General features: G+C 36.8%; 1 protein-coding gene across 2 annotated transcripts in view; it reads right to left on the bottom strand.

The window, feature by feature from the left end:
• si:dkey-92j12.5 (multiple PDZ domain protein) overlaps nucleotides 1-14,209 on the bottom strand; it is a 49,840-nt gene that overhangs the window by 26,834 nt on the left and 8,797 nt on the right. For both annotated transcript variants that reach the window (XM_049472633.1, XM_049472632.1), the window contains exons 5-14: nucleotides 12,274-12,410; nucleotides 11,075-11,291; nucleotides 9,605-9,730; nucleotides 8,341-8,532; nucleotides 7,688-7,784; nucleotides 6,823-6,911; nucleotides 5,299-5,518; nucleotides 3,467-3,546; nucleotides 2,772-2,918; nucleotides 1,532-1,714 (exon numbers count right to left, since the gene is read on the bottom strand). In XM_049472633.1, coding sequence (XP_049328590.1) covers nucleotides 1,532-1,714; nucleotides 2,772-2,918; nucleotides 3,467-3,546; nucleotides 5,299-5,518; nucleotides 6,823-6,911; nucleotides 7,688-7,784; nucleotides 8,341-8,532; nucleotides 9,605-9,730; nucleotides 11,075-11,291; nucleotides 12,274-12,410 — 1,488 coding nt within the window. The remainder of the gene's footprint in view (nucleotides 1-1,531; nucleotides 1,715-2,771; nucleotides 2,919-3,466; nucleotides 3,547-5,298; nucleotides 5,519-6,822; nucleotides 6,912-7,687; nucleotides 7,785-8,340; nucleotides 8,533-9,604; nucleotides 9,731-11,074; nucleotides 11,292-12,273; nucleotides 12,411-14,209) is intronic.

The following is a 14,209-nucleotide window of genomic DNA, read 5'->3' as shown; positions in this document are numbered from 1 at the left end:
AAAGACTGTGTTTATTACCTTACAACAGCAAACACACACCGTGTGTCATTTGGCTAAGGGTGCCCACAGTTTTGCATTAGTCTGCATATACTGTATTAATGCCGCTAGCCATTCTGGACACTTCTAAATATTGCTGATGAACAATGAGATCATTCTCTGCTGACTGAATTAAACTGAACGTGTGCTGTGCTGTTGTTTTCTATTACTTTTTTTATGATAATTACACAATCAGAATTGTGGCCTTTAGTGTTGGGCAAATTCCTTTAAAAAATGTAATTAGTTATAGTTATTAGTTACTTCTCCAAAAAAGTAACTGAGTTACTAACTGAGTTACTCCATTACAAAAGTAACTAGTCACCAGTAAAAGTAACTATTGCATTACTTTTGTTACTCGCCCCGTAACCAATAGCCTTCCAACCAATAGCCATATACTGTATCAACCATTTAAACCAGTTATCTGGTGTCATCAGTATTATCAGTATCTGGTGCTCACCAAATAGTCTGGTGCACATATATGCACATTTGACTTAAAAAAAATAATCATCTACCAGAAAAAAATATTGTCCTTTCAGGGGCTCTTTAAAGATTTATATTTCCTCACCTTAAATAAAATAAAAGAAAATGCTGTACACTGCAGTACTAACTGTTGCTCTCATGTAAATTGCAAAATCTGTAAAATATTTGTACATTTTTTTTACAATTAATGTAAAATATACAACAGTCCATGCACAATATTAGCCTTTAAATGGTGTTATTTTTATGGCTGATATATTGTGGTATCTGGAACCAAGACTAACATTAGAGGTTACTATTCTCTAATTCCGTACCCTATAAGTTAAAAATAAATGTTCTAGATCTAACTACATTATCTAGTACACTGAATTCATGAAAAAAGGAAGAAGAATTAGAATTGCACAAAATATTTGACAAAATGAAAAAATGTTCGGCGAATGAAAGAAAATACCAGATCATTTATACTGAACAATCATCAAATATCATTGCAGTATAATGTCAAAATCATTTTCAGCTTCAGCGGAACAACGGTTAAAAAAAAAAAAATAATAATTATAATAATACATTTTCATTGTTAATGCATCCCTAAGAAACATAAGTATTATTTTTAATACATGGGACCAATTTACAGCATATGTTTATTTAATTAAACATAACATGATAATAAAATAACACTTGAGACCCTGCATTCTCATATGGGGGCGTTACGTTTCTGCTTCTCTGCACCATGAAACTCAGTAATGTTGTCATGTGACCACTAGATAGTATGGGCAATCAACTGATTGAAAAAAAGATGGCGGGAATCCCAGTAAAACATTTCTACAGCCAGTCCAGAGAGAATTTTATTTTTGAAACTAGTTTATTTATGTAAAATAACATCTCTAATTTCATATTGCATTGCTTGTATAGTTTTGTTTTTATTCTTGTTAGGTCCTATAATCCCAAATAGCTCGGTAAAAATTCAAATGCTAAGCATTCAACCCAAACAAACACACAGACAAAAAGAAACACATAATACCTTTTCAGAGAACTCAGCGATCAGATCCTTCAGGCTAAACTGAACATCACTCTCTTCATCATCGTCGTCGTCTGGAGTGGGCGGCATCAGGCGACAGCACACCACACACGCCTCCACGGGAAGCTCCTTCAGTAGGCCCAGCACGTCCTTATGGCTCTCACCAATCAGGGGTATCCCGTTCACCTGCGGTCCACACACACTGTGCTCAGCTATTCATTTAACACACTGTCACCACACCATGACCATGATGATGTCACTGCTGTGTTGAGAAAGATCATTCACTAAAATAGGGTCGGTGAACTGGTCAGTGGCGATCTACTGGTGTAACTAATCCACTGGGAAATTCAAGATCATATTTTTAAAGCTGTTTCAGTTCCCAGCACAGCTGAGTGCAGATCAGATAATTACCTGCTATAGATGATGGTTTAAAAAATGGAGTAGATACACCAAAAAAGAAAAAAATGTGGGTTTGCAGTGCTTTTCATAAGAAAGATTTTTTAACCTTCTTAACGTTTATTTCTAATTTTAATTCTTCTTTACTTCTTTACTTTTTATTTTTTTAATAGTTTTGTATCAACTTATTTTGATTAGTTAATTGTATTATTATTGTTTTCTCTTCTTCTTCTTCTCATTATTATTATTGTAATATTTATTTCTATTTTAATTATTTTTTTTATGTATTTTCTTTTTTTTATTGTACTATGTAAAAGTTTTAGCTTAATTTTAACAGTTTTTGTTGTATTAATCTTATCTTCTTTTGATCCTAATTTCTTATTAATTAAACCAAGTTTTATTATTATTATTTTATAATTATTATTTTTATTTTTATCTATTTCTACCTTTTAATTACTGTTATTTTAAAATTATTGAATGTAGTTATTATTTGCTTTGTCTCTGCTACAAATGAGGGTTGCCCTCAATGTACTTCCAAGTCAAAAATCAAGGTTGATGGATTGTTTGATTGAAAAGATACAAGGAACAATAAATGATTAAATATTTAAACTGATATGAGGAATATTTACTGAGCTACACATACAGAAGTAGTGTGTAATGCATGAGTTGTTACGCATAGTGCCAGACTTCTCAGCACAGGGTTGTAGAGGTTCCTAATGATGTCCTGCGATAATCCATCCCATATAATTTGAATTGTTGATCTATAGAGCATTGCAATCTGACATTTCCTTCTGGGTACAGCTGTTTTTTTTTTTTTTATGATAAATATACTGAACATAATGCTAACCTCCAGTAGCTGGTCCCCAGGTCTTATGAGTCCACACTGGCCTAGTGGTCCTTCAGGCAGGATGGTGCAGATAAAGTGACGACCTGCTCTTGACTCCAGACTAACCCCTAAACCACTGCACTCACTGAACTTCTGCACCTGGGCCACCTACAACACACACACACACACACACACACACACACACACACGGGAAAATACTCTATATATGGGCATTTGTGTAGTCATGGCAACATTAGGCATGACCTAATTCATACACTGTATTAAAAAATCTGTAAAAAAGTATATTTTCTGATAGCAGGGGTGACAGATAATTACAGTTTTTTACATTTATTTTCTTGTATATATGTAAAAGTAATAAACAGCATGTTGATAGTGATATATCCGCATAGAAAAAAAAACAGAATTTTTTATATATATTTTTTAAATAAATAACACAGTTATTTTCCATAAAAAAATACATATTTCATGTACCCCAGTTTGTATCCCCAGATTTTATTATTATTTATTTTTTTTTACAGTGTATGCTGCATCTGATGCATCTGATTACACAGTGCATATACAATCTGCACAGTAAACTCCCGCTGGCATAACTTAAACACAGAGCTGTGTGCAGACCATCAAAGACGCCTTAAAATTAGCATTTAAATGAAGTAAAACAGGGAAGATAAGAGGTACACAAGTATAATACAACACACCATTATTTCGTACTTCTTTCCCAGCCTGCTTTGCCACTTCCTCTTCAGCTCAGCCTTCTCCTCCTCTGACAGCTTGGACTCTGATAATGAACATCCATAAACACATCCCATTTATTTCAGTTAAACAGCTTCCAGAATAGCGTTACGTATCTTGATAACAGACCTTTTAAAAGAGAACACCTCTATTTTAATGAAGTATTTTTGATGAAAGTACTGTAGCAGCTCCAAGCATTAGTCTTTCATCAATATAGATACCTATTTATAGGTATATGTTTGAGAAAAATTAACATCATTGTTTTATTCTATAATTACTGATAACATTTCTCCAAAATTGCAAATACCATTTAGGGCATTTATTGGTAGAAAATGATAAATGATCAAAATAATGTTAATGTAAAAAGGTACAGTGCTTTTAGACCTTAAACAATGCAATAAAACAAGTTCAAATTCAAAGTTAGAAACAACAATACTAATCTAGAGAAAGATACATGGTTACAAGTTTTTTGCACCAGGAGTGGCTTTAGATCATCCAAAAGCAGTGTGCAAGACCGGTGGAGGCGAACATGCCAAGATGCATGAAAACTGTGTTTAAAATTAATTTTTATTGCACCAAATGTTGGAGCTCTAAGTGAATATGAACCTAATTTCTTTGCATTGTTTCAGTTCTAAAAGCTCTGTATCTTTTCCTTTTTTTGATAATTTTTCATATATAGATTATATCGATATTATTTATAGATTCTAGCACAGCATTGCCGCAGTTTGACTGCAGGGGTGTTTGGGACTGTTACAAGGCACAGTTTGAGGTCACTGATCAGCTTGTTTACGCCTGAATGTCCTCAGTCACCACCACAGTATTTTACATCGTATTCAGTTCCACTTTTAAATAGGTCACTTTTAAAATCATACATTTAGTTTTCAGTGCTAAAGGTAATACTTTTAGATGCCTGGAGAACTCACACAAACGTTTCTTAGCATTATCATACAAAATAACTAATTCTGAAAATGTTTCCCCACAGTGAATCATAAATAATGCAAGCCGCTTTTTGAATTTGAATTGAAGTTAAATCTCATGCTTTAACTATGAATTCAAAGAAAGAAGGAAGTTGCATCATTTTTCACTCTGTGCTCTTTTATAGCCTCTTCAGGGAGGTCCCCTTGTGGGGTGTAGACTGCAGTCTACGTTTTAAGAGAAAGTCTGTACTTTATTAAACCCTGTGCTCTCTTAGTGATGCAAGGGTCTTATAAAGCACAAGTTAGCTCTCAGACAGGAATCCAAATGAGCTTTCAGAAGTCAGGAACACTGGCTCAGTCTGACTAACAACGGGTGACGTCTGAAATCTCAAATATGTTCCTCTTTTCATGCATTTTCATGATAATTCAACGTCTCTATGAATTTTGGCTTTTTGCATCATTTGTCTTTAACTTAAACATAATTACAACAACATCAATCAGTGATTACTTTACTAAAGAAGGAGAATAAAAAAGTGAAATTGAGTATTTTGCCTCTGCTAGCTTGTTTTTATTGTGAGTTTTGTTACTATAAAGTGACAGCACTCTGTCTGCTTTATTCAGATCTGTCGTAATAGTGATATTCAATACTAGTACTGGAAGGTTTATTTAAATAATTAGATTAATCACATTAATGCTGTTTTAATGGAGATTGTACATATTTACATATAGAAGCTTCCAGAGAGAATTAATTTATTGCCCTTTTAATGTGTTTGAGAGCATCAAAAAAAAACATTATGATGAAACTGGCTCTCATCAGGACTGCCCAAGGAAAGGAAGACCAAGAGTTAACAGCCACCTAAATGCTTCACGTAGTTTCTTACTGTAGCGAGGGTCTTGGCAAAGTGACGAGAGCAGACTCCCAGATTCTGGGGAAGTTTTTGGCTCTAACGCAAATGTAACCGATGAGTGAGGCTGTGAGGCGCTGGAGGACCCAATCTGAGGACACTTCCTCTGTAGAGTTAGCTCCACCCTCTGACCTGTCAACCTCAGAATCTCCATCGCCCGCTCCTCACTGCAGCCGTGAAGCCGGCGCCCGTCTACCTGCAAACACAACACACACACACACACAAAGAGAGAGAGAGAAAGAGAGCATGATTTAAAACAGTAGCACACACTTGCACAGTTCTGGAACATTGGAACAGCTCTACAGCTCTGGAAAAAAAAGTGATGACTTTCTTTGGTTTTACCAAATTGAAAAGCTCTAGAATATAATCAAGAGGAAGATGGATGATCACAACCATCAAACCAAACTGAACTGCCTGAATTTTAGCATCAGGAGTAAAGGCATAACGTTATCCAAAAGCAGTGTGTAAGACTGGTGGAGGAGAAGATGCCAAGATGCATAAAAACTGTGGTTAAAACAGGGTTATTCCACCAAATATTGCTTTCTGAACTGTTAAAAATGTATGAATATGAATTTGTTTTCTTTGCATTATTTGAGGTCTGAAAGCTTCTGCATCTTTTTTGTTATTTCAGCCGTTTCTCATTTTCTGCAAATAAATGCTCTAAATGACCATTTTTATTTGTAATTTGGGAGAAATGTTGTCCGTAGTTTATAAAATAAAACAATAATGTTCATTTTTCTCAAACATATACCTATAACAGGCAAAATCAGAGAAACTGATTAAGAAACTGAAGCGGTCTCTTAATTAGTAATGCAAAAATCATAGTATAGTATGTATATTTTAATGTGTCAGTATTTCTGGGGATTAGAGGTTAGTTAAGTTTTGCAAGGATTGGTTCAGTTGCTAGTAGTTTATTCAGAAACTCTATGGCTTGGGCTTGTTCAAAAATGAATGTGAGTAAATGAGAGGAATTTATTTAAAAAAATAAATAAGTGTGGGTCAAAATGACTTCTAATCTTTTCTCAGGGGCCTGTCCTTAGACAGTATATCCAAAATTATGTTTCTCAGTTGAGTGCAAATGCCGTAAATGGCCATGCACATTTGCCCCCCTTTCATTCTTAATGCTGGCATTCTTAAATAAGGTTTCAGAGTAAAAACTGGTGGGTAAGTGTACACACTTTTCTATGGGCAAAGAATAAAGCTGGGTAACCATGTAATGATCTATATCAGTGCTTCTCAAATTGGACCTCAGAGCCCCTGCCAGATGAGTGTAGCAGAATGTGGACCCTCGGGGAGGCCCTGAGGACCGGTTTCAGAACAAGTGATCTACATTATGACTGTGTAAAGTGTAGTCATTAAACTTGAAACCAGGGCCAGGAGATATATCTCAGATTTATGTCATATTATCAGAGGCCTTGAACACCATGCTATTATTTTACACCCCCCCCACACACACACACACACACACACAATGAGATCAGATCTTTCTTCATCTCTCACCGCAATAATGTGATCTCCAATATGCACTTGTCCATTCTGATCCACCGCACTGCCCTTCACGATCCCCTTCACCACAATGCCACTGAAACCTGACAAAACAAGCAGCAGCAGAAAACAGCCGACGTCAGATATACCAAACAACCTGGAGAACACATTTAAACATCAAAACGAGTCTGTTCTGCTGTGTACAGTACAAGTCAAAAGTTTGGACACACCTTCACATACAGTGTTTTTTTTATTTTCTTTCTTTATTTTCTACATTGTTCTACATTGTAGATCAATACTAAAGTCATCAAATCAATTAAGGGAAACTTCTGGAATCATGCAGTAAATGTAATGTGGTTACTTACTAGAATCTAAAGTGTAAAACATATTCTGGATTGTTTAATTCTGCATGTATTCTGTATAGCTTTAATATCTTCACTTTTCAATTTACAATGTAAAAAAAAACTCATAAAAAAGAAAGAAAATACATTGAATGAGAAACGCAGTCTCCAAACTTTTGACTTGTACTGTACAAAGCAGAAAAGACTGGTACGGTACGTCAAAACTGCCACTATATAACAAAGGTAAAAAATATGCTCTATTTCATCATCAGTTGAGGCGACAGTTGAGTACAGGTGCAGCAAAACTGATTTGCAATCTCAAGTGGGCGCTAAAATCAGGTGTAAAACACCATATGTAACTGATAAAGCCCTCGGAGCAAATTATCAGGGCAAATTATGACCCGTGTCACTCTGAAGGGTGTTTGGATAAACTGTTAAAATTTGTGGATCTCGGAACGCTGTGGGAGAGTGGAGGTGTGCTATTTCCCCATTTAATAAATATCATGTTGAGTAAAAGTGAAAATGCTTTAAATCCTTACCTGCGTTCAGGTGATCTATAGATCTGGAGATAGTGAGGCCTAGACCCATTTTGTTCTTTGTAACTTTGACTGTGAACTCTTTATCCCCCTCAGCACACTGCAATACCAAACACAGAACAGAATCGTCACGCAAAACTGATTTGGTAACCAATGTGACCAGCTAATTCTATGGTAAAACAATCTTATCTACACCTATTTCTTCTTGCTGATTATTTTAATACCCACTCTCTTTTCACTTTAATCACTTCAATCACTTCACTTCAACTTCAATTTTCATTAACTTATTTAATATTTTATTTTTGGTTTGCATTTTTTACTCTTTTAAGTGAATTTATTTACTTAAATGAATGAATGCTGCATCACAGAACTGTACAGACCCCACCCCCCACCCCCCATACTGCGACAAATCCGTGCTTTTGGACTTTTCAAAAGGAACATAAGAAACTGCACTATACTTTTACTATATGCTCTAATTTGGGCTTGTAAACACTTTAATGCAGTAATTGAAAGGAAGCACTAATAAATGTGCATAATTACAATATTGCATAACATTTACGTTGGTTAATCTGTCAGTTTATGGATCCTATTACTCTCCCCACACACACACACACACACACACACACACACACACAGCTGAAACAGTAACACTGCACCTGTCCTTCTTGCGTTTCCTGTTGCTGGGCAACAGAGTGCATGAGGTCATTGTCTGTGGTTTCCCTGGCAATGAGAAGCTTCACTTTGGAGCCTGAGAGGCGGAGCTCCCGCGCCACCTCATCAGTGCCCATATTGGACACGTCCACTTCACCAATCCTGAGGAGCAGATCACCAGTCCGCAAACGCCCGTCCTGCACACAAACACACACACAAAACACAACACAACAGAATTATACACACACACAAACACAGACACAAACAAACACACCTACCCAACCCTGTACAACACCTTAAATAACAGATAAAATAACAGTTAAAACAGTTAAGATGTAAAAATACTGTAAAAAGCTTTAAATGTAGGTGAGTCAAACTGGTGTACTGATTGCTGGTTCTATAATGCAAAAAGTGTTTAAAAAGAGTTTTAATAAAATAGTTATTTAAAAACCAAGTGAACATCCAGTTCAAATTTGAAGAGGAGAGCTTTGGAGATGTGTAATGATAAATACAGTGACATAAACATGCTACTTTTTGTATTAAAGTTATTTAAGCAATAATACATGAGAGGGAGTGCTATAACGTGTAATATTGCTGTGCTGCGATCTTAGCAGTGCCAATATTCCACTTTATAACACGCACCTTGTGTGTATTATTGCGATTATACCACAGTTCCATTATCACTGTTTACTGAAAGATTTTGAGTTAAAGAGGATGAAAAAATATGATCTTTTTGGTTATAAACACTCAGTGAGTTAAAATAGTTCTATTACTGCTCTGTTTGTAGCTGCGCTGTTTGGTTTGTAAGCGCTGCATCGTTGCTAGGTTACCTGTATGTGGCGGAGTAATACATGGAGAGCTTCGGTTACAGTGCATTACCGGCTGATAATGGCACTCATAGAACGCATTTCAGCCAGGTACATTGCAGGGTTGGAACTAAGTGTGGTATAATCATATTTATTCTAGAGATGCACCAAACAATATGGAACACTTGGCTGTGACAGTTATTCAGTTTTTTTTTATTTTTTGCTAAAATTTACAGGGGGATTGAATTGTGGGTCTGCCATTGCTGATGAAAAATCACATTTGTTACAGGAAACATTGCAATATGACTTAAAATAAATTTGTTGTTATGCAGTTTCAGTGCATCCCTGACTTATTCTTCTATTAGTAAATAAACTCATAAAATGAAATGTTTACATGACTCAAGAGCATTGCTACAGGGAGATCTGCTTATTTAACTGGCTAACCAGTATATCTGTCTGGTACCTTCCCTGCTGGTCCTTCAGGTAAGATGGATTTAACCATGGTGCCAGCGCTCCTCCCTCCAACAATTCCAAACCCCAGGCCTGCACCATCATTCTCCAGCTCGATTAGCTGGATATTCCTCTGCTGCTAGAGTCAGAACACACAGATAGCAGCTTAGTGTGAGCGTCTGTACATCAGAAGGCCTGGAACTGCAGCCGCAGGTTCTGAGATATTATTATCACCCAGACACTGCAGCCGCTAATGAGCTTACTTTAATAGCATTACACTCTTACAAATAAGGGCTCTTAAATGCTTCTTGGTGGAGAATGCGGGTTGCTAACTTTTTTCTTTTATCAAAGGTACATTTTTTTTGTAGCCTAAGTGACTGTAATAAGATAATGTGCATTATATACTCAGGCGGTACTGCAGTGACACTAACAGAATTTATTATATTAAGTATTTAAATTAACCCTCAGAGATTAACTAAACAAGGCCTGCTATGAAAACAATAAATAATATTTTTATTTGTGTGATATTTTCATTTTTAAGACTTTTTATGCCACTAATAATGATAAGGGGGTCATATACAAACAGTAACAGACACCTTAATTTTTATTTTCATTATTTTAAAATTTTCTGCATTGCAGATTAATACTTCAAACTATGAAGAAAAAAATATGGAATTATTATTTAAACAAAAAATGTTAAATCAATCAAAATATGTTTTGTCAAAGTAGCACCTCTTCCTTAGATGACAGATTGGCACATCTTGGCTGGATTTGTGTTTGAGAGCATCAGTTGTAAAGTTGTCAAGAGGCCGACTTGGTTTACAGTAAATAGACATATTTGAGTAATGTTCTAATCCATATTATGGCAAAAACTACTCAACTAAGTTAAGAAAATTACTTTAAAAAGAAGATCAGTAAATCTAAACATTTCAAGAACTTTGAAAGCATCCTCAAGTTCAGTCACAATGGCCATCAAAAACATTATGATGAAACTGGCACTCATCAGGACCACCTCTGTTGCAGAGGATAAGTTCATCAGAGTTATCAGCCTCAGAAAGCACAAGTTAACAAAACCCTCACATTCCTTATATTTCTTTCATAGTCTGGATTACATCAGTTTTCAATTACAATGTAGTAAAAAAACGAAACATTACCATTGTATGTATTGTAGGTCACAGTATAGGTGTTTTCGTGCAAGTCAACATTATCTATACATTATTTGTTTTAAAAATGTTTGGAATCCCTTTTTAACAACATAAAATTTGATTGCATATGAAATAATAAAATGATTTCACAGGACACTTTAAGGGAAGAAGAAATATTTCCATCTCAACTATAAATAATACAGCTGTAGATGATTTTAATATAGCTAAAATAATCTAATTAAAGTAACACCCAGTGTGCCTTATACTGTAAAAGTCTATAATACATGCGTTATTAAAAAACAATAGCTATAGCATATTGTTGACCGGGTTATTCTTACACTGAAAGCACTGCTGATGCCCGAGAGGTCTTTGGGCAGTGAAACGGCCCGGCTCATGCGCGGTGGGTACAGGTCACCCGTTGGTCCTCGGGCGACGGTCAGCGTGGTCATGGAGACAGCGCTCTGTAACATCCTGAACGCATGCTGCTGGGTCGTGGTAGAGTCGAACACCTCCCCGTTCACTGCGAGGATCTGATCTGATTCACGGAGACCATCACTGAACAAACATATTAGAAAAAATCAAAAACAGCACGTAAAATTTTCAATTGAACCCAATTTTGCTGCTTTTCTATTGCAGGGACAAACGTTTCTGAGCACAGAGGGTAAATAGAACTAGTTAAAGCTAACACTGTAGTAGTGATGTTTACCGTCTATTTTCTGGTCTATTTTCATACATAAGGTGCATCGGATTATAAGGCGCATTTTATGCGAGACTAGTAACTAGAGACTAATAGTAGGAATAGGAGCTTTGCCATGTTTTTCTTTTAAATTCACTGTGTGGCGAGACCCGTAAAGCTAAGCTATGTAAAAAAACTGTAATTCTTAAAAAAAAAAAAACATTTCAGACGAGTCTGAATGTTAATCTACAAAGATTTCTCCCCTCACACAGATTTCTACTAAAGCTGGAGCATTAGCATTTGCAGCTAACCGCTAGCGCTTAGCAGCTAATGCTGCCTGACAGAGCTATACTGAGGAACCCTGAGTGTTATTGTAAGCCAGGATTGATATAAGCTAGGGGTTCGTCCCACATAGCTTGTTTTAACACGGTAAACACGCAGACTACTGTCCGATAATACACACCTCTGATTGGCTAAAGAGCTAGCACTCAGTGCAGTTAGCAGCTAATGCTAATGCTGCTCCAGCAGTGCTATCCCAGGTTAGCAGCAGGCTCCAGGCAGATAATACGCATCTCTGGACAGCCAAACAGCTAGCGTATAGCGTGGCTAGCGGCTAATGCTAATACTGCTGGAGAACTAAACTAAAACTCCTGTAAAACTGTACTTCAGTGGAATGGCTTTACTGCTCCTTAAAACATGACTGGTAAAATTCATACATAAAGGGCACTGAAGATTTTGGGGAAAATTAAATAAAAATTAAAGTGCGCCTTATAGTGCGAAAAATACGGTAGTTTTATTTATGGCTACTATCGCATATGTCATTAATAAATAAACATTTTGTGTATGTTTGTGTGTGTGTACCAGTGAGCCATGGATCCGGGCTGTACTCCCTGTATGAAAATTCCAGACCCTCCTTTGTATTGATTCTGCAGGCCCACCAAATCAAACCCCAGAGCGCCGTGCTCCTTCTGAAAATCCACACTGAGCACACGCCGACCCTGAGGCAGGAAGACCGAGGGACAGGACATATATAACAGAGTTCAATGGAATATGTGTGTTATAAAGCTTGAGATGTCTATATACACTCATAATCAAAAACACTAACATCCAGAGGGATGTGTTGGATTGCAGTGCTAATCGTAAGGACAATAAATCCATGTGTTATTTGTCATTCATCACATGTCCAGAAGGCTTGGTGTCATTGTGTGGGATGCAATTTCTTATAATGCCAGATCACCTTCAGTCTTCATTACAAGCATTTAGACGGCCCACAGTTGCATTATTGAGGTCCTGCAACCAGTGGCACCACCATTTCTGAATGCACTGTTCCAACAGGACAATGCTCATCCACACACTGCTGCATATAAAGACATATACAGCTATGAAAAAATGATAATGAAATAAAAACCTTTGAAATATAATCAAGAGGAAGATGGATGATCACAAGCCATCAAACTAAGATGAACTGCATGAATTTCTGCAGCAGGAGTAAAGGCATAAAGTTATCCAAAAGCAGTGTGTAAGACTGGTGGAGAGAACATGCCAATGTTCACTGTGATTAAAAACCAGGGTTATTCCACCAAATATTGATGTTCATTTTACTCAAACATATACCTATAAATAGCAAACTCAGAAAACTTATTCAGAAACTGAATTGGTCTCTTTTTTTCAGAGCTGTATGTCGTGCCCTAATATGTGTGTGGACAATCTGCATAAAATGCATAAGAATATTTGAGCTGCATGGGATTGATTATTGCAGGCCACCATTAGGAACCTCTACAACTCAATACCAAGACATCTGGCATGATGTGTAACCTTTATCTTCTTTCTGAATAGTACTGAAATCCCACCCTTTCTTCCAGGTGCAGCTGTTTTTATATTAGATGTGGAGTGTACAGTATATACTGCATGTTTGATACAGTGCCCTCCATAATTATTGGCACCCCTGGTTAAGATGTGTTCTTTAGCTTCTCATAAATTGAGTTTTGTTCAAAATAATATAGGACCACGATGGAAAAAAAGTAAAGTCCAACCTTTAACTCAAGTGAATTTATTCAGTAGGAAAAAAATCCCACATTAAGAAATAATTATTTAACATCAAATCATGTGTGCCACAATTATTAGCACCCCTGATGTTAATACTTTGTACAACCCCCTTTTGCCAACAAAACAGCACCTAATCTTCTCCTGTAATGTTTCACAAGATGGGAGAATACAGAAAGAGGGATCTTTGACCATTCCTCTTTGCACATTCTCTCTAAATCATCCAACGACCTGGGTCCTCTCCTCTGCACTCTCCTCTTCAGCTCACCCCACAGGTTTTCAATGGGGTTGAGGTCTGGGGACTGAGATGGCCATGGGAGGAGCTTGATTCTGTGTGCGGTGAACCATTTCTGTGTAGATTTGGCCACATGTTTAGGGTCATTATCTTGCTGAAAGACCCAGTGACGACCCATCTTCAGCTTTCGGGCAGAAGCCACCAGATTTTGTTTTAAAATGTCCTGGTATTTTAGAGAATTCATGATGCCATGCACCCTAACAAGGTTCCCAGGGCCTTTAGAAGAGAAACAGGCCCACAGCATCACTGATCCCCCGCCGTATTTCACAGTGGGCATGAGGTGCTTTTCTGCATACTCAGCTCTTGTGTTACGCCAGACCCACTTAGAGCATTTGTTGCCAAAAAGCTCTATCTTTGTTTCATCTGACCAAAGCACACGGTCCCAGTTGAAGTCCCAGTACCGCTTAGCAAACTCCAAACGTTTGCGTTTATGATTGTGAGTGAGAAATGGTTTCTTCC

The sequence above is a fragment of the Astyanax mexicanus genome, chromosome 25 (genome assembly GCF_023375975.1).
Source record: "Astyanax mexicanus isolate ESR-SI-001 chromosome 25, AstMex3_surface, whole genome shotgun sequence".
Classification (NCBI taxonomy): domain Eukaryota; kingdom Metazoa; phylum Chordata; class Actinopteri; order Characiformes; family Acestrorhamphidae; genus Astyanax; species Astyanax mexicanus.
This window is presented reverse-complemented; position numbering and strand designations above follow the sequence as displayed.